At 59.7% G+C, this 21602-nt stretch overlaps 4 protein-coding genes across 14 annotated transcripts in view; 1 reads left to right on the top strand and 3 right to left on the bottom strand.

The window, feature by feature from the left end:
• Window positions 1-11933: 11933 nt before the first annotated feature.
• On the bottom strand, window positions 11934-15841 carry LOC127032769 (HLA class II histocompatibility antigen, DR alpha chain-like). Its single transcript, XM_050920349.1, has 5 exons — window positions 15714-15841; window positions 14242-14499; window positions 13285-13566; window positions 12929-13079; window positions 11934-12696 (listed from the first exon to the last, which is right to left on the bottom strand). Exons 1-5 carry the CDS (start codon window positions 15793-15795, stop codon window positions 12693-12695), a joined length of 777 nt encoding a protein of 258 aa, XP_050776306.1. The 5' UTR covers window positions 15796-15841; the 3' UTR covers window positions 11934-12692.
• The window catches only part of LOC127032759 (HLA class II histocompatibility antigen, DR alpha chain-like), a 414007-nt gene continuing 404338 nt past the window's right edge, over window positions 11934-21602 (bottom strand). The window contains exon 8 of one of the 2 annotated variants that reach the window (XR_007768904.1): window positions 11934-12002. The gene's annotated coding sequence lies outside the window, so the exon portion shown is untranslated. Of the gene's footprint in view, window positions 12257-21602 lie in introns of both variants that reach the window. The other variant, XR_007768908.1, reaches the window with a different exon arrangement.
• The window catches only part of LOC127032760 (HLA class II histocompatibility antigen, DR alpha chain-like), a 172300-nt gene continuing 162631 nt past the window's right edge, over window positions 11934-21602 (bottom strand). For both annotated transcript variants that reach the window (XM_050920303.1, XM_050920304.1), the window contains exon 5: window positions 11934-12696. In XM_050920303.1, the coding sequence (XP_050776260.1) occupies window positions 12693-12696 (4 nt within the window). In that variant the 3' untranslated portion in view covers window positions 11934-12692. The remainder of the gene's footprint in view (window positions 12697-21602) is intronic.
• Window positions 17305-21602, top strand: part of LOC127032762 (DLA class II histocompatibility antigen, DR-1 beta chain-like) — a 287605-nt gene continuing 283307 nt past the window's right edge. For 5 of the 9 annotated variants that reach the window (XM_050920326.1, XM_050920319.1, XM_050920336.1 and 2 more), the window contains exons 1-3: window positions 17305-17626; window positions 17915-18184; window positions 18861-19142. In XM_050920326.1, the coding sequence (XP_050776283.1) occupies window positions 17521-17626; window positions 17915-18184; window positions 18861-19142 (658 nt within the window). In that variant the 5' untranslated portion in view covers window positions 17305-17520. The remainder of the gene's footprint in view (window positions 17627-17914; window positions 18185-18860; window positions 19143-21602) is intronic. The other 4 variants (XM_050920333.1, XM_050920329.1, XM_050920320.1 and 1 more) reach the window with 1 other exon arrangement.

The following is a 21602-nucleotide window of genomic DNA, read 5'->3' as shown; positions in this document are numbered from 1 at the left end:
CCGTCTCCCTGGCCTCCATCATCCCCCCTAGATCCAGGGACTGGGACACCACCCTCGATTTGAAGGGCACGTGTTTTCATATCTCCATTTTCTGGGCACACAGGCGCTTCCTCGGGTTTGTGGTGGGCCACGCTGCGCTTCCCTTGGGCCTTTTGGTGGCCCCACGAGGCTTCACACCGTGCAGGGCATTGATCACAGCCCACTCAGATCTACCCGTACCTGGACGAGCAGGTGATAAAGGGCGATGCGAAAGGTCATGTCCAGCACAGCATCTCGGTGGTACAAGGCATGTGCAGGGCACTGGGCCTCTTAATCAATGAACAAAGTCCACGTGGGTCCTGGTACAGAGAATAGAATTCACAGGGGTGCCACTCGAGGCATCACAGGTCAGGCCCTTCCTGCCAGAGGCCAGGTTCAAGGCCGTGACAAACTTAATCAATGGAACCGAATGGACATGAGCAGGCACTCGAAGAAGAAAATGCGGTTCCCTGCCTCTCATAACTTGTTCTTCCAGATGTGTTGCTCACGTCCATAGGCGCCAACTCCATGGATGCTCCGGCGCTGGAGCACCCAAGGGGAAAAATTGGTGGGTGCAGCCAAGCTCCCTGCCCCAGCTCACCTCGCCTCTTCCCCTGAACGCGCCACGTACCTGCTTCTCCTCCCAGCGCTTGCCACCATGAAACAGCTGTTTCAGGATGTAACAAGCTGTGGGAGGACTGCGGGGGGGAGCGGGAATGAGGCATGCTCAGGGGAGGAGGTGGGGAAGAGGCAGGGTTGGGGCGGGGATTTGGGGAAGGGTTTGGAATGGGGGCGGGGAAGGGGTGGAGTCGAGGTGGGGGGGTCAAGCACCCACCAGTGCCAAGAGCTTATGTTTATGTCCATTCGTAACCCACCCGCCTTCCCCCCTGTTGGAGATTGGGAAGAAGGAACTGAGGGTGCAGGGCCAGTGGTATCTCATTTACTGGTGCATGAACACAACGCTCCAGGAGGCATGAGAGTCGGCCCGACAGGTACCACTGGGAGACAAATCTCTGGCAATGGTGCAGGCTGTGCATCCATCTGACATGGAATGGACGTGAGGAACACACCTTGAAGAACAACAGTTATGAAAGCTGTTTTTTGTCATTAGTTGCAAACCCTTAAAACATGTTAATTGGTAACTTGCTGTAGCCTGTATGCTAAATCTGGCCAGTCCCGTGCTGTCCCTGTGTACCCCCCACCATCGGTCACCCGTGCTCCGTGCCCCTGAGACGGGGGGTTCTAGCCAGCATCTCTGTGCCTGCGCAGTCGCTCGCCTGGTGCTCCGAACCGAGAGGCTCAGGTGTGGCCCAGACCAGTGGCTCTCCAGGGCATGTCGTGGCTGCCTGGCCTGAGGCACCGTACTCTGTGTCCGGTGCTGCCTTCACATCCTCTCTTTCCAGCAGCTGTGAATACGGCTGTATTTGTACGTGGTTACTGGTGTTCTTGGCTTTAGTACTCACTGTCTAGGTAATTGAGTGTCTGCTCACCTGGGGGGCTTCTCCCTGCGGAGCAGGACTCTGCCCAGAGTCCCGGGGTTTAAGAGCTGTGTCTTCTCACGCCCCCCACCCCATCAGCTGTGAACACAGCACTCCCTCTGCAGCCCCAGGGAGACTCACAGCACCACCGAGTGCAGCATGTGTCCCTCCCTCCCTCCCCAACCTGGGAGGCCCCAGATCTCTGCCTGAGAGACTCCAGGTCAGGGACCCCCCTGTACAACAGCCTCAGGCTGCGAGCAGGGCCCCTCCCAGCACCAGTTCTGGTCAAAACTACTGAGCCTACAAAACCGCAGCCACAAGCCTCTGCCAGAGCAAGGGGTGTCTTGTGGGTGCAGGGCAGGTCCCCAATCCGCCTGTCACAGAACAGATCCCTCCGCCACTCGGCCCAGGTCTGGTGGGTCCTCGGGTGGGGCTCCGCCCAGCAGGGAAAGAGAGAGGATGTGGTTGTATTGAGACCAACGGGGAGCAGCACATGGCCTCCCCTTGGACAGCCCAACGTGTTCCAGGGGGGACCTGCCGCCTCCCTGCCCTCGGTCACCCCAGATCTGCAGTCCTGACCCTGGAACTCTGCCAACTCCGAGAGGGGCTGAAACCTTCCCAGCAGCTGAGGACCTTTCTGCCTCCCTGGACCTGCAGCCTCTCCTCCTCAGGCCACAGCTGCACAGAGACGCTCCCACAGAGAGAAGGGGACTTTCCCCTACCCCTGCTCCCTCTCGAGACCGTCTCCGTGGGTGGGGCTGGTGCAATCGCAGTGGGTCTCTGGGTCTGTCCCATGGCAAACACTGGAAGGAAGTTGTGATTTTTGTTGTTGTTTGTTCAAAAGTTGCAGCCACCGTTTGTTAAAGTTGTGGTTTTGGTGTGATCACCTGAAAATCACAACTCCACCCCACTCCCAGCCCCCCCCACTCCCACATCCAGCCCTGCTCCCCCATCTCTGCCCCACACCAAGCCCCTCTCTCCGCCCCACACCCAGCCCTGCTCCCCCCATCTCTGCCCCCATGCCCAGCCCCACCACTCCCACATCCAGCCCTGCTCCCCCATCTCTTCCCCATGCCCAGCCCCCCCACTCCCACATCCAGCCCTGCTCCCCACTCTCTGCCCCACGCCAAGCCCCCCTCTCCACCCCACACCCAGCCTCCCTCTACCTTGTCTCCAGCCCTGCTCCACAAACACCCCCCTCCAGCCGGTAACAGGTGCAGAGGCCCAGCACTAGCAGTGGCCCAGGCTCCCCCACATCCCGGTTGTGGGGCGAGGGAAGTCGTCTCCACTAAGAGTGGTTGTGGGGTGTCTGTGAAGAGTTGTGGTTATCACAACAAGACTGCAGCCCAGGATGTTCTTACAGCCTTTCCCAGGGCACAGCTGGGGCTGCTCACTGGGGGCCCTGTACAGGAATATCTCCCCCCAGTACTAAACAGGCCAGTTCTTATAATGAAAGGAACATGGGGCCCCTTGCGCTGCTCGGGGCCCTAAGCAATTGCTTGGTCGGCTAGTGCGGGCTCTGCCCCTGGCACTGAATCCACCTCAGCTGTAAGGAGGGAGACAGACGCAAGGGGGCAGCATAGGCTAGAGCGAGAGGGGGTGGGGTGGGAACCAGGACTCCTGGGTTCTATCCCCCGCTCTGGAGAGGGGGAGCCTATGACGGGGGAATTGCTAATACCAAGGGCACCAGAGCCTTGTAGAAGTGAGGGGGGGCATGGCCCCCTGCCCCCTCCCAGTTCCAGCACTGTTGGTGGGGGTGGGAAGAGGAGCTGAGGTTTGCTGAGGCAGAGCCCCCCCCAGAATTCCCCTTGCCGAGAGTGGCAGGGTCCTGAGCCACTACCCCAGGAAGGCGAGGAGAGTCCCTCGGGGATGGGGGGCAGAGTCTGTCTGTGGAGGGGTGGGGGCTGGCCCAAGCATGGCAGAGATGGGGTGGGGATGAGGGCAAAGCCACAGCTCTGAGAAGCAGATGGGGGCAGGGAGGTGCGTGGGTTACCCTCTGCCCAGATGGGAGGAGGAGAAGGGGAAGGACCCTGCAGCATGGGGGGCGGGGAGGGGCTGAGTGTCCTTCCTACCCCCAGAAGCCTCCTCCCCACTGCCCTCCATTTACCTTCTCCCGCTGAAGCCTCTGACCCTGGCCATCTTGTCCTGCAGCCCCCCGCCCGTCCCCCTTTCCCATGAGCTGACTGAACTGGCTGGGCTCACGCTGCAAGCGAACCCCAGCCCGGTGGTGCCCCTACCTCATGGGTGGGCCTAGGGACTTCCTGGCCAGCTGAGGAGGGAGTGGCCGTGTCAGCGCAGGAATGGGGAGGATGACTGGGGCAGGTGTTAAGCAGCATTCAGGGGAAAAGTGGGGGGGGGCATGGCCTCCTTGGCGGCCTCACCTCCTCCTCCCCCCCCAGTTCCAGCACCATTGGTTAATACAGTACCAATTTCTAACAAAGGTGTGTAGGGAAGTGATCCAGGAAACTACAGGCCCACTCATTTGACCCCAAATGTACACAAGGTCTTGGGACAAGTTTTGAAAGAGGAAATAGTTACAGACATAGAGGTGATTGGTAACTGGGATAAAATACAACAGGTAGATCGTGCCAGACCAACCGGGTCTCTTTCTTTGAGAGGATTACCCATTTTCTAGGCAAAGAAAATGCAGTAAATATCATCCACTTGGATGTCAGGAAGGCATTTGAGCCAGTTCCACATGGGAAATTAGTAGTGAAACTGGAGAATTTGGGCATTAATACTAGAATGTCGAGGTTGGTAACAAACTGGGTAAAGGGAAGACTGCAACAGGTCACACTGAAAAGTGAACTGTCAGGGTGGAAGCAGCAAAGAATCCTGTGGCACCTTATAGACTAACAGACGTTTTGCAGCATGAGCTTTCGTGGGTGAATACCCACTTCGTCAGATGCATGTAGTGGAAATTTCCAGGGGCAGGTATATATATGCAGGCAAGCTAGAGATAATGAGGTAGTTCAATCAGGAGAGTATGGCATAATCTCTCACTGTGGTCTGTGTAGTATGTAGATAGCAGTGGATTTTTTACCTTTAGTCCATTTGGTATGATGTCCATCCATTTGCATTTGGAAAGGAAGATGATATCTGTCTGTATTTGTGCAAGTTTCTTCATGAGGTTGATGATATATATACCTGCCCCTGGAAATTTCCACTACATGCATCTGACGAAGTGGGTATTCAGCCACGAAAGCTCATGCTCCAAAACGTCTGTTAGTCTATAAGGTGCCACAGGACTCTTTGCTGCTTTTACAGATCCAGACTAACATGGCTACCCCTCTGATACTTGTCAGGGTGGAGAGAGGTTGCTAGTGGAGTTCCTCAGGGATCGGTCTTGGGACCAATCCTATTTAACATTGTCATTAATGACAAAAAGTGGGAGTGTGCTAATAATATTTGCGGATGACACAAAGTGGGCAGGTTTGGCCAATACAGAGGAGGACCAGAATATCCTACAATAAGATCTGGGTGACCTTGTAAACTGCAGTAATAGAAGTGGGATGATCTTTAAGAGTGCAAGGTTGCATTTAGGGACTAACAACAAGAATTTTTGCTCTAAGGTGGAGATGTATCAGTTGGAAGGGACTGAGGAGGAGAAAGACCTGAGTGTATTGATTGATCACAGGATGACTATGAGCTGTCAAAGTGATGTGGCCGTGAAAAGGCTCACATGGTCCTGGGATGCATCAGGGGAGGCATTTCCAGTACAGACAGGGAAGGGTTATTGCCATTATACAAGGCACTGGTGAGACCTCACCTGGAATACTGTGTGCAGTTCTGGGCTCCCATGTTTAAGAAGGATGAATTCAGACTGGAACAGGTGCAGAGACGGGCTACTAGGGTGATCAGAGAAACCGCAAACGTGTCTTATGAGAGGAGACTCAAAGAGCTTGGCTTGTTTAGCCTGACCAAACGAAGGTGTAGGGGAGCCATGATCGCTGTCTGTAAATACCTCAGATGGATAAATACCAGGGAGACACAGGAGTTATTTAAGTTAGGCACCAATGTGGGCACCAGAACAAATGGATACAAACTGGCTATCAACAAGTTCAGGCTTGAAATTAGAGGAAGGTTTCTAACCATCGGAGGAGTGAAGTTCTGGAGCAGCCCCCAAGGGGAGCAGTGGGGGCAAAAAACCCTAACTGGCTTCAGGACTGAGCTTGGTGAGTTTGTGGAGGGGATGGTTTGATGGGACTGCGTACAACTGTGTGTGTGGCCCATCGGCGACTGCCTGTAGCAAAACTCCCCAAAAGCCAGAGACAGGACCCTAGCTGGAGAGGGCTCTGAGTTACTACAGACAATTCTTTCCCAGGTGTCTGGCTGCTGGGTCTTGCCCTCATGCTCAGAGTCTAACCGATCCTCAGATTTAGGGTGAGGAAGGAATTTCCCCTGAATTAGATTGGCCAAGACCCTGGGGGGTGAGTGTTCACCTTCCTCTGCGCAGCATGGGGCAGGGGTCACTGGCAGGTTTAAACTCATGTAAATGGTGGAATCTCTGTAATGTAAAGTCTTTGACCAAAGAGCTGCAAGTTGGGGGTGGGGGGAATTGGGGGGCTGGCTGGCTTATTGGGGGGTTTACAGCCTCTCCCTCGCAGAGGCTCCAGCTTTAGTCTAGCCACAGCATGAGGAGACAGGCTGGCCGGGGGGCAGTAAGCTATGGGGCCTGTCCCCTCTAGGGGGCACTGGCTCTGATGCAGGGGCTTGTTGGTTGCAATGGCTGTTTGCCCCAGCAGGGACGTGGGGGCCCTGCCAGCAGCCAAAGCTCTGTGTGCCATGGGCTCTGTGCTCCCCTTGCCCTAGAGACGGGTGATGTGGGGTCCTTCTCTCTCCCCACTGGCCCCGCCACAGGGCTGCCTGGCCCAGGGGAACCGCCCAGCCAAAGCCGCTTCCCCTCTGAGCCCTGGAACCCTCCAGCTTCTCCCTTTCACTTCCCCCAGCACTGGACTCTGCCCAGTGCGGGGTGGCAGGGGGGGAACCGAAACCTCGGGAGTCTGCAGCGTCACTCAGCCCCTGCGTGGTGACCCCAGCACTGAGACGCTGGACCCAGGGTCAGCTTCAAGGTGCTGGGGACTTCACCCATGGAGAGCTGGTCTGATCCAGCCCCAGTTTCAGTCGGGGTCTGTGCAGTGCCTGGCACAATGGGGCCCTCATCTCTGTTGTGGGAGTTTGGGTTGTGCCTGGCACAGTTGAGAGTGGCCTCAATTTCAGTCTGGGATGTATGTGTAGCACCCAGAACAAAAGGGACCCCAGTCTGAGGCCTGCAGACCCCACTGTACTAGAAACAATTAATACAAGAACAAGGGACAGTCAGTGAAATCTGAAGGTGGCCAATTTAAAGCTGGCAAAAGGAAATATGTGTTGTTGGCCTGTGGAACTCACTGCCACAAGATCTCATGGGGGCCAAAAGTTCAGCTGGATTTACACAAGAGCTGGAGATTTATAAGGATGGAGTGTATGCAGTAAGGGTTAACAGGAGTTCCCTGTCAGGACTGGAGCTGAACTCTAGCTAGTGGGGGTTAAACATCCTCTTGGGCAGGTTATCCCATCCCTGAGACTTCCTGTCCTCCACTCCCAATGGAGCAGCTAGGACTGGCCCCCCTCAGAGATAGACCCAGGAGTCTGGGCTCCCAGTTCCCCAGGTACTGGGCCCCGCTGGCTGTCTTGGGGCAAGCTGGGCACTGGGGGAGGGCTGGGTTGGTTGGGGGCTCGGACATGGGAGCCAGGTTGAGGGGGGCACTTCAGCAGGGACACCCAGAGGATTCAGGAGGCCTGGGGTGTTCGGCGGCTGGAGTCCTTCTGCTCCGAATCTGCAGGGCAGTTTGGCAGCGGGTCCTTCACTTGCTCTGGGTGCGTTCGGCGACACTGAAGGACCTGCTGCCGAAGACCCGCCGAAAATGCTCATGGGGCCCCCTGAAAACCCTCTTGGGGGCCCCTGCGGGGCCTGGGGCAAATTGCCCCACTTGCCCCCCTGTGATGAACTAGGAATGTTCTTAACGTTTTCTCTGAATACTGTGTTGGTGCCTCAGTGTCCCCTGTGTAGTTCTTAATATCTAGTGGTGGGATAAGGGGGTGTGATTGCTGCAGAGCAAAGGGCCAGTGCCCCTAAATGCCTGACACTCTGTCTCCTAGCAACTGATGGCCTGGGCCCCTCCTCTGCAAAGGTGCCAGCTGAAGGTGTTGGAGACAAAGGGATCAGGTGACCTCCTGGCCCGGGAAAGGGGCTGAGGAGAGAGGAGGGGCTGGAGCGGGTTGTCAGTCTGGAGCTGGCTGGGGTCGAGGAGTGAAGTGCAGACGTAGGGGGTCTGGCTCACTGCCCCCCAGAATGGACCCAGCCGAGGGGTCCGGTTCTCTGTCCCTACAAGCTCTGTTTTAGACCCTGTTCCTGTCATCGAATAAACCTCTGTGTCACTGGCTGGCTGAGAGTCACGTCTGACTGCAAAGTGGGGGTGCAGGACCCTGTGGCCCCCCCAGGACCCCGCTGGGGTGGACTCGCTGTGGGAAGCGCACGGAGAGGCAGAGGATGCTGAATGCTCCAAGGAGAGACCCAGGAGGTGAAGCCGTGGGAGCTTCTTGCCCTGAACAAGTCTGCTCCAAGGGAGAGGAGGCTCCCCAGAGTCCTGCCTGCTTGGTGGGGAGCAGTTCCGGAGCACCTCGTGACACCCCCTCCCGCCCCCTGGACAGCCCTGCAGTTCTGTCTCTGGTGCCCCCGCCCTGACTCTGATTTCAGGCTTTGCACAAAACTCCTCTGGGCTCAGAGGGCAGCTGAACTCAGCTCCCTGCCGGGGCGGGGCTGGACTGAGCCTGAGGGGGGTGAGGGATCCGCTGCCCCCCTCCTCCAGCCCAACCCGCCGGCCGCTCCAGCCCCTCAGCCTGCCCCAGAGCAGCCTGGCCTGGCCGGAATCTGCCGGAGACCGATGACGCTGCCCAGAGCCGCGCGCTGATTGGCTGGGGTGGGGGGGTCACTTGAGTTCAAGGTGGGAAGGAAGCTTCTGGGGAAAGCCCTGGCTGCGGGTGGGAGAGGGGGAGAGGATGAGGAGCGCTGCGGGGAGGGGGGGCAGATGGGGACACTGGACTGGGTGGGGGAGGGGTGATGAACCCTGGGCGGCTCCTGAGTTCGGCCCTGCCTGCAGCAGAAGTGGGTCCAGACAAAGCTCTGAGCTCCTGGAACCCACCCGGCTGCTACCGCACCCTGCAAAGTACTTGTTGGGGCAGGGATCTGCAGTGACCCCCTAGGCCCTGCTCTGGGTCACGGCTCTCCAATCCAGGCCCCATCCTGTGAGTCTAACCGGCATTCCTGGTGCCCAGCTGGGTCCGTCCCTGATGCTGCTGCAATGGTAACAGAAGGTTTCCCTTCGCTAACCAAGGAGGAGGTGAAGCTGCTAAAATCAGAGACTTTCAAATTAACAGTCCCTGATAATTTACACCAAAGAGTGTTAAAGGAACTGGCTGAGGCATGCTCAGAGTGCAAATACAGCCCAATGTCAGGTCGTTTACTTCCCCTTTTCCCAGCCTTTGTACTGACCAGGCTTCGATCTCCGTCCAGCTCCAGGCTTGCATGTTTCAGCCATCCAGGTGTTCTTAAAAGCCTTTGGGAACCCAAAGCCTCAATCCTGCTGGGGGCTGTCTGTGGGTGGGCTCCGGTGCCCCTGAAGAACTCAGCGGGGCTCCCCAGACACAAGGTCTGCGTGTACAGATCCAGTCTCAGGTTCACGGCTGTGTTTGGAGAGCAATGGGCTCCCACTGGCTCAGCTGTGCTAATGATTAGGAGCCCTCCCTGTTAAAAATGTGCTCCTTGTGTCTAGTCTAAGTTCATCTCACATCACTCCCCAATGCCAACACTCACTCTGCTTTGTCTGGGAGACTGAAGAGCCCTCTGCGCTCAGAAATCTGCTCCCCATGTGGGTACTTGCAGACCTGGTCCAGGATCAGGTAACCCCTGAACCTCCTCCTGGAGGAATTGCACAGAACAGGCTCCTTCCGTCTCTCACTCAAAGCAGGTTTCTCCAGACCTTCATCTTTGTGGCTCCTGTCTGAACTCTGCCAACATTTCAGCAAGTGTCCACGTTGCAGGGCCAACGCCAGGGCTGGACACAGCAGCAGTGACGATCTCACCAGGGCCGTGTACAGAGGTGACGCCATCTCCCTGTGCCTGCCCCATATTCCCCTGTTCGCACAGCCCAGGGTCACACCTGCCCCCTAAGCCACAGCATGGCACGGGGAGCTCATGTTCAACTGGCGTCTACCATGACCTCCAAGTCCAGTTCAGAGTCACTGCTTCCCAGGGTACAGCTCCCCCTGCCCCCTAGTTTGTGGGGCCTACATCCTTGGTTTCTAGATGCCCAGCCGTGTATGTGGCTGTATTAAAACACATGTGAATGGGCCCAGCTCAGTGAGTGACCCAGCTGCCGGTGTGTTACTGACCTGTCCCATCATCACCTGCTGCCCCCCCAGTCTCAGTATCACCTGCAGATGTGCAGGGCAGCGAGTTGTCTGGGCCTGCGGTGCCCGGGCTCCAGGAAAATTACAGGCCTGGAGGCCCTGTCTCCACCCATGTTCAGGGCTGGATCTCTCCCCCCGCACTGCACACCTCTCTTGAGTGTCCCTGCCTGCCCTGGGCAGTGGGTGGCTGCCCTGCAGCTCTGTGCTGTGTTTCCTCGCCAGCCGCTGCCGGCTACAAGGGAGCAGTGCCGGGGGCAGGCTGAGGCAGCTGCTGCGCCTGCAGAGGGGGAGGGGAGGAGGCGCATGGTTCCCCCCCCCCCCACAGGTGACTCCGAGTGGGGGAGAGTTATCCTGGCTTGACCTCCTGAGCACCAGCCTGGGGGGCCTTAGGTGAGTGTTATGCGAGGGGCCGGGGGGACTTTCCCCAGAGCTCACTGCTGCTGGTAGGAAGAGGCCTGTGGGGAATCCTCCTCTCTGGTCCCACGCCCCAGGCCCGGGACAGCATGGCTGCTGCACCCCAAACTCCTCATCTCAGCCCCCTGCCTGCTCCCACACTTCAAACCCCTGCCCCAGCCCAGAGCCTGCACCCCAAATCCCCATACTGCACTCAAATTCCCTCTCAGAACCTGCACCCCAACCTCTGCCCCAGCCCAGAGCCTGCACCCCAAATCCCCATACTGCACTCAAATTCCCTCTCAGAACCTGCACCCCAACCTCTGTCCCAGCCCAGAGCCTGCACCCCAAATCCCCATGCTGCACTCAAATTCCCTCTCAGAACCTGCACCCCAACCTCTGCCCAAGCCCAGAGCCTGCATCGCCTCCCACACCCCCTTCCGCACCCAAACTCACTCCCAGAGCCCACACTCCACAACCCTCACCTCCTGCACCCCAACCGTCTGCCCAGCCGAGAGCCTGCACCCCAAACCCCTTCCTACACCCAAACTCCCATCCAGAGCCTTAGGCAGGTGTGTGGGGGGTGCAACTTGGACCCCTTCTGGGCACCACCAAAAATTATACCTGCCTGGTACCCCACATCGTCTTTTGGCCCCGCCAGACCCCACTGCAAACAGCCCCCCAGCCGCGTGCGCAGCCCCCTAGGGCCAGGTCCTGCCAGACCCCACTGGAATCAGCCCCCTCCCCAGCCACGTGCCCAGCCCCCCAGGGCCTCCCCAGCTGGCAGGGCCCCAGGGCCTGTGTCTGGAGCTGCCTAAAGGGAGCTGGGAACATTCCCCCCAGGGACAGCTGGACGGCGGCAGCCAATGGGAACGCACAGGAGGCTGGTCCAGGGCTCCAGCGGCCAATGGGAGAGCTTGGTCGGTTGGTGGCGTTATTGGCAGGTTGGAGCAGCCAATCGCTGCTGGTGGGAGCCAGGGTGGGGCGAGGTCTCCCAGCACATGCCAGGGGAGGGGTGTGAGGAAGCTGGGCTGGGGGCTCGGTGCCATGTTCAGGGGGGGCGGGGCATCTGCCCTTCATGTCACAGTGACCCCAGCCTGGGAGACGTCACCGCAGCCCCCAGACAGGCCAGCGTCTCTCTGCAGCCGCTCGCCTTGCGGGGTTCAGTCCCGGGGGAGCCTGGCTCATGAACCCTGCCCTGCTCCAGGGCTCCTGGCCATGGGATGAGCTCAGCCCTTCGTGGACCATCCCTCAGCTTCAGAGCTGCCCCCACCACTGCCCAGGAAGGGACTGACCACATTTCACACAAGGGGAAACTGAGGCACAGGAAATGTCACACCTTGCAGTGAGCCAGTGTCAGGAACGGGACTAGAACCCTGGAGTTCTGACTCCCAGTTCTCCCCGACTAGCCCCTCCCAGAGCTCAGACAGAACCCAGGAGTCCTGGCTCCTTCCTTACCCTCATACCAAACTCCCTTAACTCCCAGCATGACCCGGTGCCCTGGACACACTGCGGCTAGGCTGGGATAACACAGGCTGCCACAGGCACGGTGCAGACTGACCAGATTTTAAATCACAATCAAAAACTCAGAAATGACCCAAACCCACTTTATTGCTGTTGGCAAAGCTGCAGAGTGATGGGGGCGCAGGACTGTGGACACACCTGGGGCACAGGGCGGGGGCTGTACAGGGACTGGGTCCTTCCCACACAGACCCCACGCTGGGCGCTGGGCTCAGCAGGGCTGGACCCCAGGGGAGCTGCACATGGGCACAATGAGGCCTTTAACTGGGGCTGCTGCCCCCCTACCCCAGGCATGGGCCCAAAGCCTTCGCGGTAATGGCAGGAGGGGCATTACCTGGGGTGACTGACAGCAGCCTCTGGCCAATAGGGGCCGGGCTCGGGGCCCAATCCAGCGCCTACTGGAGTCAAGAGAAACCTTCCCCATGACGGCAATGGGGTTTGGATCAGCCTTGTGGGCCCTGCTGCCCCCCGATGAGGGGCAACCCCCATTCCCAGCCCCATGGGGCAGCAGTCCTCTCCCCTGATGCTCCCTGACGAGGTGCGACCCCCATTCCCAGCCCTATGGGGCAGCAGCCCTCTCTCTGGATAGGTGCCCCCCCCCAGCCCAGCAGGGGGTGAGTGAGGGAAGTCCAAGGCGCTGGCTCCCCAGGGAGTCTCTAGTGGGTTGGCTCGATGCAATTACAGGGCCGGGGGGCTCCCGCTTGGGTACAGCAGCTGGCACTGATGGGAGCAGAGCAGGGACGCTGAGGGCAGTGCTGGGTGTGTGTGTGTGCGTGAACAGGTCTCACGAAGGCACTTGGGGGATTCGGGGCCCCCGGCTCCTCCCCGTGTTTATCTGAAAGGCAAAGAGGGTCAGTTACCAGGAGACCTGGACCCAATGCAAGGCTGGCAGGGATTGGGGCCGAGCCCCAGCACCCAAAGGAGACTCCCATTCAAACAGGGGGTGTGGGTGGGCCATGGGGTTGTAGCTGGGGGGGCACAGCATGTGGGGGGTCTCCGCAGTGGGTGCTGGGTGAACCCAGGGGCTGCAGGTGCAGTGGGTGCCTCCCTGGGCAGCGGCTACTCACAAGGGGCCCCGCGGGTTGCGGGCGGCGTTCATCTTCATCCCCTTGATGATGAGGATGGTGCCCACGATGATGCCGACGATGCCCACGGCCAGGCCCAGGGCGCACACCAGGGTCTCTGTGGTCTCGGGGACAGGGGTGGGCACTTGGGCTTCTGGAGAGAGGGACCGGGCATGGAGTGAGGGAGGCTGTTCCCACCCTTCCCTCCCAGAGCTGGGAGAGAACCCAGGAGTCCTGGCTCCCAGCCCCCATACTCTGACCCACCATCCCCCACTCCCCTCCCAGAGCTGGGGATAGAACCCAGGAGTCCTGGCTCCCAGCCCTGTGCCCAGCGGGGTCCCCTGGCACCCCAGCCTCACCCCAGTGCTTCGTGAAGGGCTCGGGCAGCCCCCAGTGCTCCACTCGGCAGTCGTAGAAGTCGCCCTGGCTGGGGAGGAAGGGCAGGTAGGAGAACTTGCGGAAAGAGTAGTCTGGGCGGGGGTAGAAGTCGGTCTCGGAGACGCCCTCGGTCACCTCCTGCCCATTCTTCAGCCACGTCACGCTGAGCACCGGTGGGAAGAACTTGTCCACGAAGCAGATCAGGACGTTGGGCTCGCCCAGCTCCACGGGGTCTTCAGGGAACATGGTCACCTCAGGGGGCACTGGGGAGACAGGGGTTAGTGGGTCCCATTGCCTGGCCCTGAGCCAGCCAGGCCCTGCCCTGGGGCCAGATGGGAGCCAGCGCCCCCCAGAGGGGAAGGGCCCATGCCCCATTCTCTGCCCCCCTGAGCCAGCCAGTCCCTGCCCTGGGGCCGGATTGGAGCCAGCACCCCCCCAGAGGGGAAAGGCCAGTGCCCCATTCCCTGCCCCCCTGAGCCAGCCAGGCCCTGCCCTGGGGCCAGATGGGAGCCAGCACCCCCCAGAGGGGAAAGGCCTGTGCCCCATTCCCTGCCCCCCTGAGCCAGCCAGTCCCTGGTGCTCACGCTCCAGCTCAGGGGTCTCTCCCCAGGACTGTGGGGGTGTCACCGGGGCCGTCCCAGCTCCCTGCCCTGACGGCTCATGGGGCACAAGGGGCAGGGGAGAGAATCCCTCAGTGGCAAGGCCTGGCACTGGGCAGGGGCCACGAACAGCCCTCGGCAAAGGAGCTGCCCTGGGCCCCCAGCCTGGAGGGTGTGAACTGCCCGGCCCCCCTGCCCTGCAGAGCCCTGGCCCGGCTGACTGGCTCCCCGGAGCCCTGCAGGGGCTGGGATGTCTCTATTGTGTCTGGTACTAGGCCCATGTGAGCAAGGTCCCACAAGCAGTGCCTGACAGCGAAGCTGCCCATCCCCGTGCCGTACCATTCTCAGCCCGTGTGTGGTTGGACCTCTTGATCAGGATCTCCAGGTTGTTCTTCAGCACGGCGATGTTGCTCAGGGCGCCCTGCGCCTCGAAGCTGGTGAACTTGCTGAAGTCAGGCAGGCGCCAGACGGTCTCCTTCCTCTCCAGGTCCACATAGAACATCTCCTCATGGTCGAAGTCCTGCATGTACTCACCCGACCCCCGCTGGGACTGGTCCGTGCGCTGGTAGAAATTCACTTGAGAGTGCATGTGGTCCCCTGGGGGAAGGTGAATGTCAGCACCAGCCCCCCTGCACACATCCCCTAACCCCCCCCCCTTGGCATTCACACTGGGACTCCCCCGTGTGAGCGGAAAGCAGCTGCAGGGAGCACAGGGACCCCTGGTATCACGCTGGGGCACCGGGGTCAGCGCTGCCTGGAGGGGACAGCACCCCATACTGTACCCCCTGCACACATCCAAGTAGTGACCAGGTCTCTACCCACTTAGCTTGGGAAGGGTCCAGAATCATGTGGGAGGGGGAAGTTGGAAGCTGCGCGTGCAAGACATTTCATTCTGCCATCTGTGCGTGAGGCTGGGTCAGTGTTCTGGCAGTGCCATGACCTGTTCTCGGGGCAATTTCAGTCCCTGGCCCCCAACACTCACCCCCAAGGACTGGTCACTGGGAGACCCTGGAACTCCCCAGCCAGAGACAATAAAGCTGTGCTGCGGGGAGGGGGGAGTCAGACACACTCCGGGAGGGGGAGGGGTCTGGCTCCAGGCTGGGACTCCCCAGGGCCCAAGGGAGTTGGGCACCTGCATTCTAGGGAGTTGTTCGCTGACCCCAGCTCGCCCGGCAGGATCTCACCGAGCGACTGCAAAGGAGGGAACCCGCCACCACCAGCCAAGGAGAGAATCTGCCCCACAGAGGCTCCCCCAACCCTGGGGGTCTGAGCCCTGGCGGGAAGGGGGACAACGGGGACAGGCCGGGGAGCGGGGCTAGGGGCTCCCTGTTCTGCACAGACGCACTCACTGCTCAGCAGGGTCTGGCCCTGGTGCGGCTCTTTGGGGAATGTTCCCCCATCCCCCCTGTACCTGGCGACCGCCTCGAGGAGGTATCAGCCCCCAAGTCCCTGTGGGGGAGGGGGCTGCACCCCTAGGGCAGGGCAGTGTCATACCCAAACCACAGAGACTTCCCCGCGATCCCTCTGCTGCCCCCGCACCAGCCTCCCCTCCCCCACTGGCATGGAGGTGAGACCCTCCCCTGCCTGCAGCCCCCATTCTGCCCAGATCAACCCCCATCCTCCTTCCTGCCCACCCTATCCCCTCCCCACTATGGGGTGAAACCCTCCTCCCAGTAGCCCCCACCCCAACTGGCTCACCCCATGCCTCTCTCTGCCCCATCAGCCCCCATTGTCCCTCCCCTGGGGGTGGGAGCCGGGTGCTCCGGTGGTGAAGCCCAGGCCAGGTGTCCCAGCCCGCGCCCCGCCCGTACCTGTCACTGCCCCGGCACCCGGCAGGGCCAGCAGGGTGAGCAGGGCCAGCTGGGCCATGGGGACGCCCCGTCCTGCGCCCATCTCCTCTCCCCGGCACTGGGCTGGGTGCGGGGCTGGCAGTGCTAGGGGACCGGGGGGCACATGTCACACCCGGGGGGGGGGAATAGCACCTGGCATTGGCCAGGGGAGCCCAGCCTAGGGCCGGCACCCAATGGCAAAAATCCCTGCGCTGACCAGGCTGTTACCAGGCAGAGCAGCAGTGCTGAGCCTCCCTGAGAGGAGATGGAGAAATTCAGGGTTCTCAGCTCTCAGGATTGTGTCAGGATAATTCTTGTGTTTTCCTAAAGCCCCAGCTCCAGGAGTCATGTGGGTCTAGGACAATTCCAGCCTCATTCTTAGAGACCAAGGGAGTGTCCAGCTCTCGGGCTGTGGGGAGAGCTTCAAACTGTGACCCCCGGGCACCCTAAGGCTCAAAGAGCATAAGGCAAATAAACCCCACAGCTGGGATTTGTACAGAATTGCAGGATTTTTTAACATTTGGGGTTGGCAATACTACAAATCCCCAGCCAGAGACCTGCTCCTGGGGTTGGATCTGCAAAGTGGTGCAGCATTACTGGCAGCCCAGAGTGGATCCAGCACCACCAGGAGGGCTCCGTCCCCAATGTAGCGACAGAACCTCCCCACATGGCACTAATTCCGGCCACAGATGCCCTGTTCTGCATATGGGGGTATGTGCACATGGGGGGCTTGGCCAGTCCAGCTCTGCACTGGGGGGTCACACTGTCACAGAGTGTGAGGGGACACAAGGCCCTGCACCCCTGGCTTCCTGCAATTCCCCAGGACTCTCAGCCAGCCAGTAAAACAGAGGGTTTATTTAGACGACAGGAACACAGTCCCAGACAGGTCTTGCAGGCACAGACAACAGGATCCTCCTCAGTTAGGTCCATCTTGAGGTCTCAGGGACACCACAGCCCCACTGGGGGGTCAGAGCCCCGTCTGGGCTTCCCTCCATTCCCCAGCCAACTCCTGAAACACTCTCATTCCCCAGCAGAAGCACTGGGTGGGTGGGGGAAGCCCCATGTACAAACCTCATTTCCCCAGCAGGAGTGTGGGGGAGGCGTGGGGGGGGGTACTACAGGTGGAAGGGGCAGGAAGGGGCCCCTCTTGCTGTGGCCCAGGGCCCAACAAAACTGTAATCCACCTTTGGGGATGGAGCACCCCAGGCAGGGCTGGCTCCAGGCACCAGCCCAGCAAGCAAGTGCTTGGGGCAGCCCCTGGAAGGGGGCGGCACGTCTGGCTCTTCAGTGGGTCCTTCTGTCTGTGTCGGAGGGAAGGACCGGATGCCGAATTGCCACTGAAGAATGAAGTGGGCATAAGAGATACAGACCTGGATCGCAGCTTTTAGTTATTTATTTATTTTGCTTGGGGTGGCAAAAACTATGGAGCCAGCCCTAAGCCCAGGCCCGTTGCTGGGGGCCCTGCTCTGGTGGGGGCTGGTCCCTGGGCTGGCCCCGCTCTCCAGCTGCCCCGGGGCCATGGCAGGTGCCGGGTGAGTCCTGCAACCCGACCCCAGGCCCTGCTCTGCCCCGTACGAGGGAGAAGTAGGGAACCGAGCCCTGCTGGGGCCGGCTCTGCCTGGCGACTGGTGATGCTGCCCAGCCCCGGTGCTGACTGGCCCCTGGGCTGGGGGTGCCCAATCCCCGGGGCCGTGGGCAGCGTCCCGGGGCTGGTGCTCGGAGCTGGACAGAGAAGGTCTCAGTCTGGGGGGTGCCGAGGAGTTTCCAGGTCTCTCCCTCCTGAGCAGCGATGGGGGCGGGTCGGATCCTGGGGGCCGGGAGCCGCTGGGCTGGGGCTCTGCTAGTGACACTGATGGTGCTGAGAACCCACTTGGCTCATTGCATGGAGCCCCCAAGTGAGTAGAGACCCCAGCGCCCCAGGGAGCCCCGTGCTGGGCGGTGCTGGGTGTATCCGGGGGGGGGGTCAGACCCCAGCGCCCCGGGGAGCCCCGTCCTGCCTGTGCCAGGGTGCCCCCATCCAGTCTCTGCTCTGCTGCCCCTGCGGACTGTGGTCCCATACCCCTGCCCGCCCGCCAAGCCCCCAGGGATCCGGGCGGAGTCCGGCTGTTCCTTCCCCCTGCCCCGGCGGTAGGACGGGGAGCAGCCGGCGGCGGGTCCCTGAGCCCAGCCCCCATCTCCCGCAGGGGGGTTCGTGTATCAGCAGAACGCGGAGTGTTACTTCACCAACGGCACCGAGCGGGTCCGGTTCCTGCACCGCTCCATCTACAACGGGCGGCAGGATGTGCACTTCGACAGCGACCTGGGGGTGTTCGTGGCGGACACGGAGCTGGGGCGGCCCGACGCCGAGGGCTGGAACAAGGACCCGGCGATCCTGGCGCAGGCGCGGGCTGAGGTGGACCGGTTCTGCCGGCACAACTACGGGGTGGACGCGCCTTTCACCGTGGCCCGGAGAGGTGAGTGCGGGGGGGTCCGGACACACTGCCCCCCCCGGGTTATCCCCGTGCTCCCGACCTGGGCCAGGGGCGGGGGATGGGAGGGGCTGAGAGGGTTCTGCGGCCCGGGGAGCAGGGAGAGGGCGGGGCCCGGGCACGGGGAGCAGGAGCCGGCGGGGGCGGGGTCAGTCAGCGGCAGGTGTGGGGGGGGGCGTCTCCTCCCATTCCCCCCGCTGCCCCCGGGTCTGGCTGCGGCGCCCCCTCTCTGCAGGGAACAGAGCCCACCTGGGTCAGTCTCTGGGTGCCTGTGTGACTGACCTACCCCCTGCCTCTCTGGGGGTTCAGCCTCCAGTGCCCCCCACTCAGACCCCTGGGGCAGGTACTTCCTACCCCTCTTCCTGAGCTAGGGGGGCTGGGTGATGGGGCAGAACTTTCCCCTCCTCCCAACCCTGCCCCTCCCCCCTTGGGGTGCCCCTGCTGTGGGGTGGGAGCAGCCCCTGGGCTGACACCATGGGCCCAGGGTCTGACAGTCCCTGGCTCTGTCCCCATGGGGGTGACGGGATGCGACTCCCCTCAGGCCCCTCTACCAGAGCCTGGAACATTTGGGGGGTTGGGGCCTTTCCCTGAGAGCGGGCTGTCACCTTTTCTCTCTCAGCCCTGCTCTGTCTCCTGCTCATTTCTGTCTCTCTGTCCCTAGTTCGGCCCAAAGTGAAAGTTTCCCCTACGAAATCAGGGTCCAAGCCCCACCCCGACCTGCTGGTTTGTTCCGTGACGGGGTTTTACCCCGGGGGGATCGAGATCAAGTGGCTGAAGAACGGGCAGGAGCAGACGGCCGGGGTGGTGTCCACGGAGCTGCTCCAGAACGGAGACTGGACCTTCCAGATCCTGGTGATGCTGGAGATGAGCCCCCGGCGCGGGGACGTCTATACCTGCCAGGTGGAGCACATCAGCCTGCAGGGCCCCATCGCCGTGCACTGGGGTAAGAGCCTGTGGGTGTGGGGCAGCCCCTGAGCCCGCAGGGGCACCCCTTGGGGGATGGGCCTGAGTCAGAGAGCTCATCAGAGCCCTGCTAACCCAAATCTATCGACCTGGGCTGGGAGCTCGTGTCCACGGGCTGAAAAATGCCATGGGGCAGTGTGTTGGTGCTGCCCATAGGAGCCAGCTGAGGTCAGTCAATTAGGGTCAACTGCAGACAAAATGGGGCAAACCCCAAATGCTGGTGGATCTTCCAATACTTAGATTTACCAACCAGCCCAAAACAGCTTCTACAGTACCTCACTGGTTACTCAGAATCCAAGCAACGCAGTTCCCTTAAAGTGCCCAGCCTCAGGCCTCCGTCCAGACACACCTGTCAGATATGATGATGATTATTGAAAATCTTATCTCATTGTATAAAAGAAAAGGTTCTTCCAACCCCAAAGGATCAGCGACACACCCAGGTTCAATGATAACTTAGATCTTACCCAAAATCCACGCTTATAGTCAACTCTTATTAACTAAACTAAAATTTATTTAAAAAGAAAAGAGAGAGAGAGAGTTGGTTCAAAGATCAATATACAGACAGACTTGAATTCAATTCTTGAGGTTCAGACACAGCAAAGATGAGCTTGTAGTTGCCAAAAGTCCTTTTAGAAATAGTCCAGAGGTTACAGTCCAGTGTCCATATTCAGGGTGACTCCAGTCAGTGACTAGGGATCTCAATCCTTGTGGCTTAGGGTTTCCCCCTCTTGAAACCCAAAGCAGATCTGAGATGAAGCAGGATCGGGTCCCAGGGTTCTTATACATTTCCAGCAGCCTTTTGGCCTGAGAAAACAATCGGCTTAACTCCCTCTGCCAAACATCCTGGCAGTTAGCACAGGGGAATTTATCCATTAAACAGTTCAGTTACAGGTCACCACAGCCTTCAAAGAGACACAGAGACAATAACACTGTTGCACTCAAGTATCTTCCTAAATGTTAATATTCCTTTTTTGGTCTTCGAAGCAAAGCTCTAGCAATAGACAAGACTTGTTTGCTGACATCACAAGACCTGAGCAAACATCTACCCTTCTATCTCTAAAAATGCAGATTTGCATTTCACAGCTCTATTCATTTACAGATCTTTCTAACCAGTCTCTATAGTTCAGCCGTGGTTCAGGTCAGTCTGTGAGTTAATTAACTCTTTCTGGCCCAGTCACCTTTCAATGAGATATTATATTACACTCATAACGTCACTGGGGAGAGGAGAAAAGTCTCCATAATAATGACTGGTCTGGAGTAGGGAAATTGGAGCGTCTGTTCTCCCTGTCTCACAGCACAAGGACAAGGGGATACTCAGTGGAATGGAAAGGGGCAAATTCACACCTGGTAAAAGGAAGGACATTTCCCAGGCACTGTGTAATTAGCCTGTGGAACTCACTGCCACAAGGTGTCACTGAGCCCAAGAACAGAGCAAGGTTCACACAGAGACTGGCTATTTCTGTGTCTCACAGACTGTCCAGGGCTAGACTCAGAGCTGTCCTTTGGGTAGGGCGAATCAGGGCAATGGCTCCGAGCCCCACAGGCCGGTGCAATTGACCAGCATGGTCTGTCCTGAAAGAGACTGTGACAAAGTTCCTCTTCTACCTTGGGTTCTGCACTTATTGGCGGATTTGCTCACCTCAGAGATCTTCCCCTCTGGTGGAACGCACAGTCCAGGCAGTAGCGTAGCTGGGGGGATGCAGGGGGAGCACCTGCTTCCCCAAGCCCAGGATTCCCCAAGTGGCGCCTTTTCCAGCACCTCTCTGTCTTTCGGCAGCTCTGCGCATGCGCTGTTCCATCTTTCAGTGGCATTTCGGCGCATGCACAGGGCCACCGAAATGCCGCCAAAGGATGGAGCGGCACATGCTCAGGGCCGCCGAAATAAGAATAATTTCGGTGGCCCTGCGCATGCACCGCTCTGTCTTTCGGTGGCATTTCGGTGCACGCGCAGGGTCGCCAAAGGACATGTGCCTTTTCTCTCCGCCGCTCCTCCTGGGCAGCAAGCCTGGCTATGCCACTTAGTCCAGGTCAACTCCTCCTGTGTCTGATCAGGAGTTGGGAGGTTTGGGGGGAACCCGGGCCCGCCCTCTACTCCGGGTTCCAGCCCAGGGCCCTGTGGATCGCAGCTGTCTATAGTGCCTCTTGTAACAGCTGCATGACAGCTACAACTCCCTGGGCTACTTCCCCGTGGCCTCCTCCAAACATCTTCTTTATCCTCGCCACGGGACCTTCCTCCTGGTGTCTGATAACACTTGTACTCCTCAGTCCTCCAGCAGCACAGCCTCTCACTCTCAGCTCCTTGCGCCTCTTGCTCCCAGCTCCTCACACACACTTCCTCTCCTTGGCTCCCCCTCCCCTGACTGGAGTGAGCTCCTTTTTAAACCCACGTGCCCTGATTAGCCTGCCTTGATTGATTCCAGAAAGTTCCTGATTGTCCTGG

This window comes from Gopherus flavomarginatus, chromosome 12 (genome assembly GCF_025201925.1).
Source record: "Gopherus flavomarginatus isolate rGopFla2 chromosome 12, rGopFla2.mat.asm, whole genome shotgun sequence".
NCBI lineage: Eukaryota > Metazoa > Chordata > Testudines > Testudinidae > Gopherus > Gopherus flavomarginatus.
This window is presented reverse-complemented; position numbering and strand designations above follow the sequence as displayed.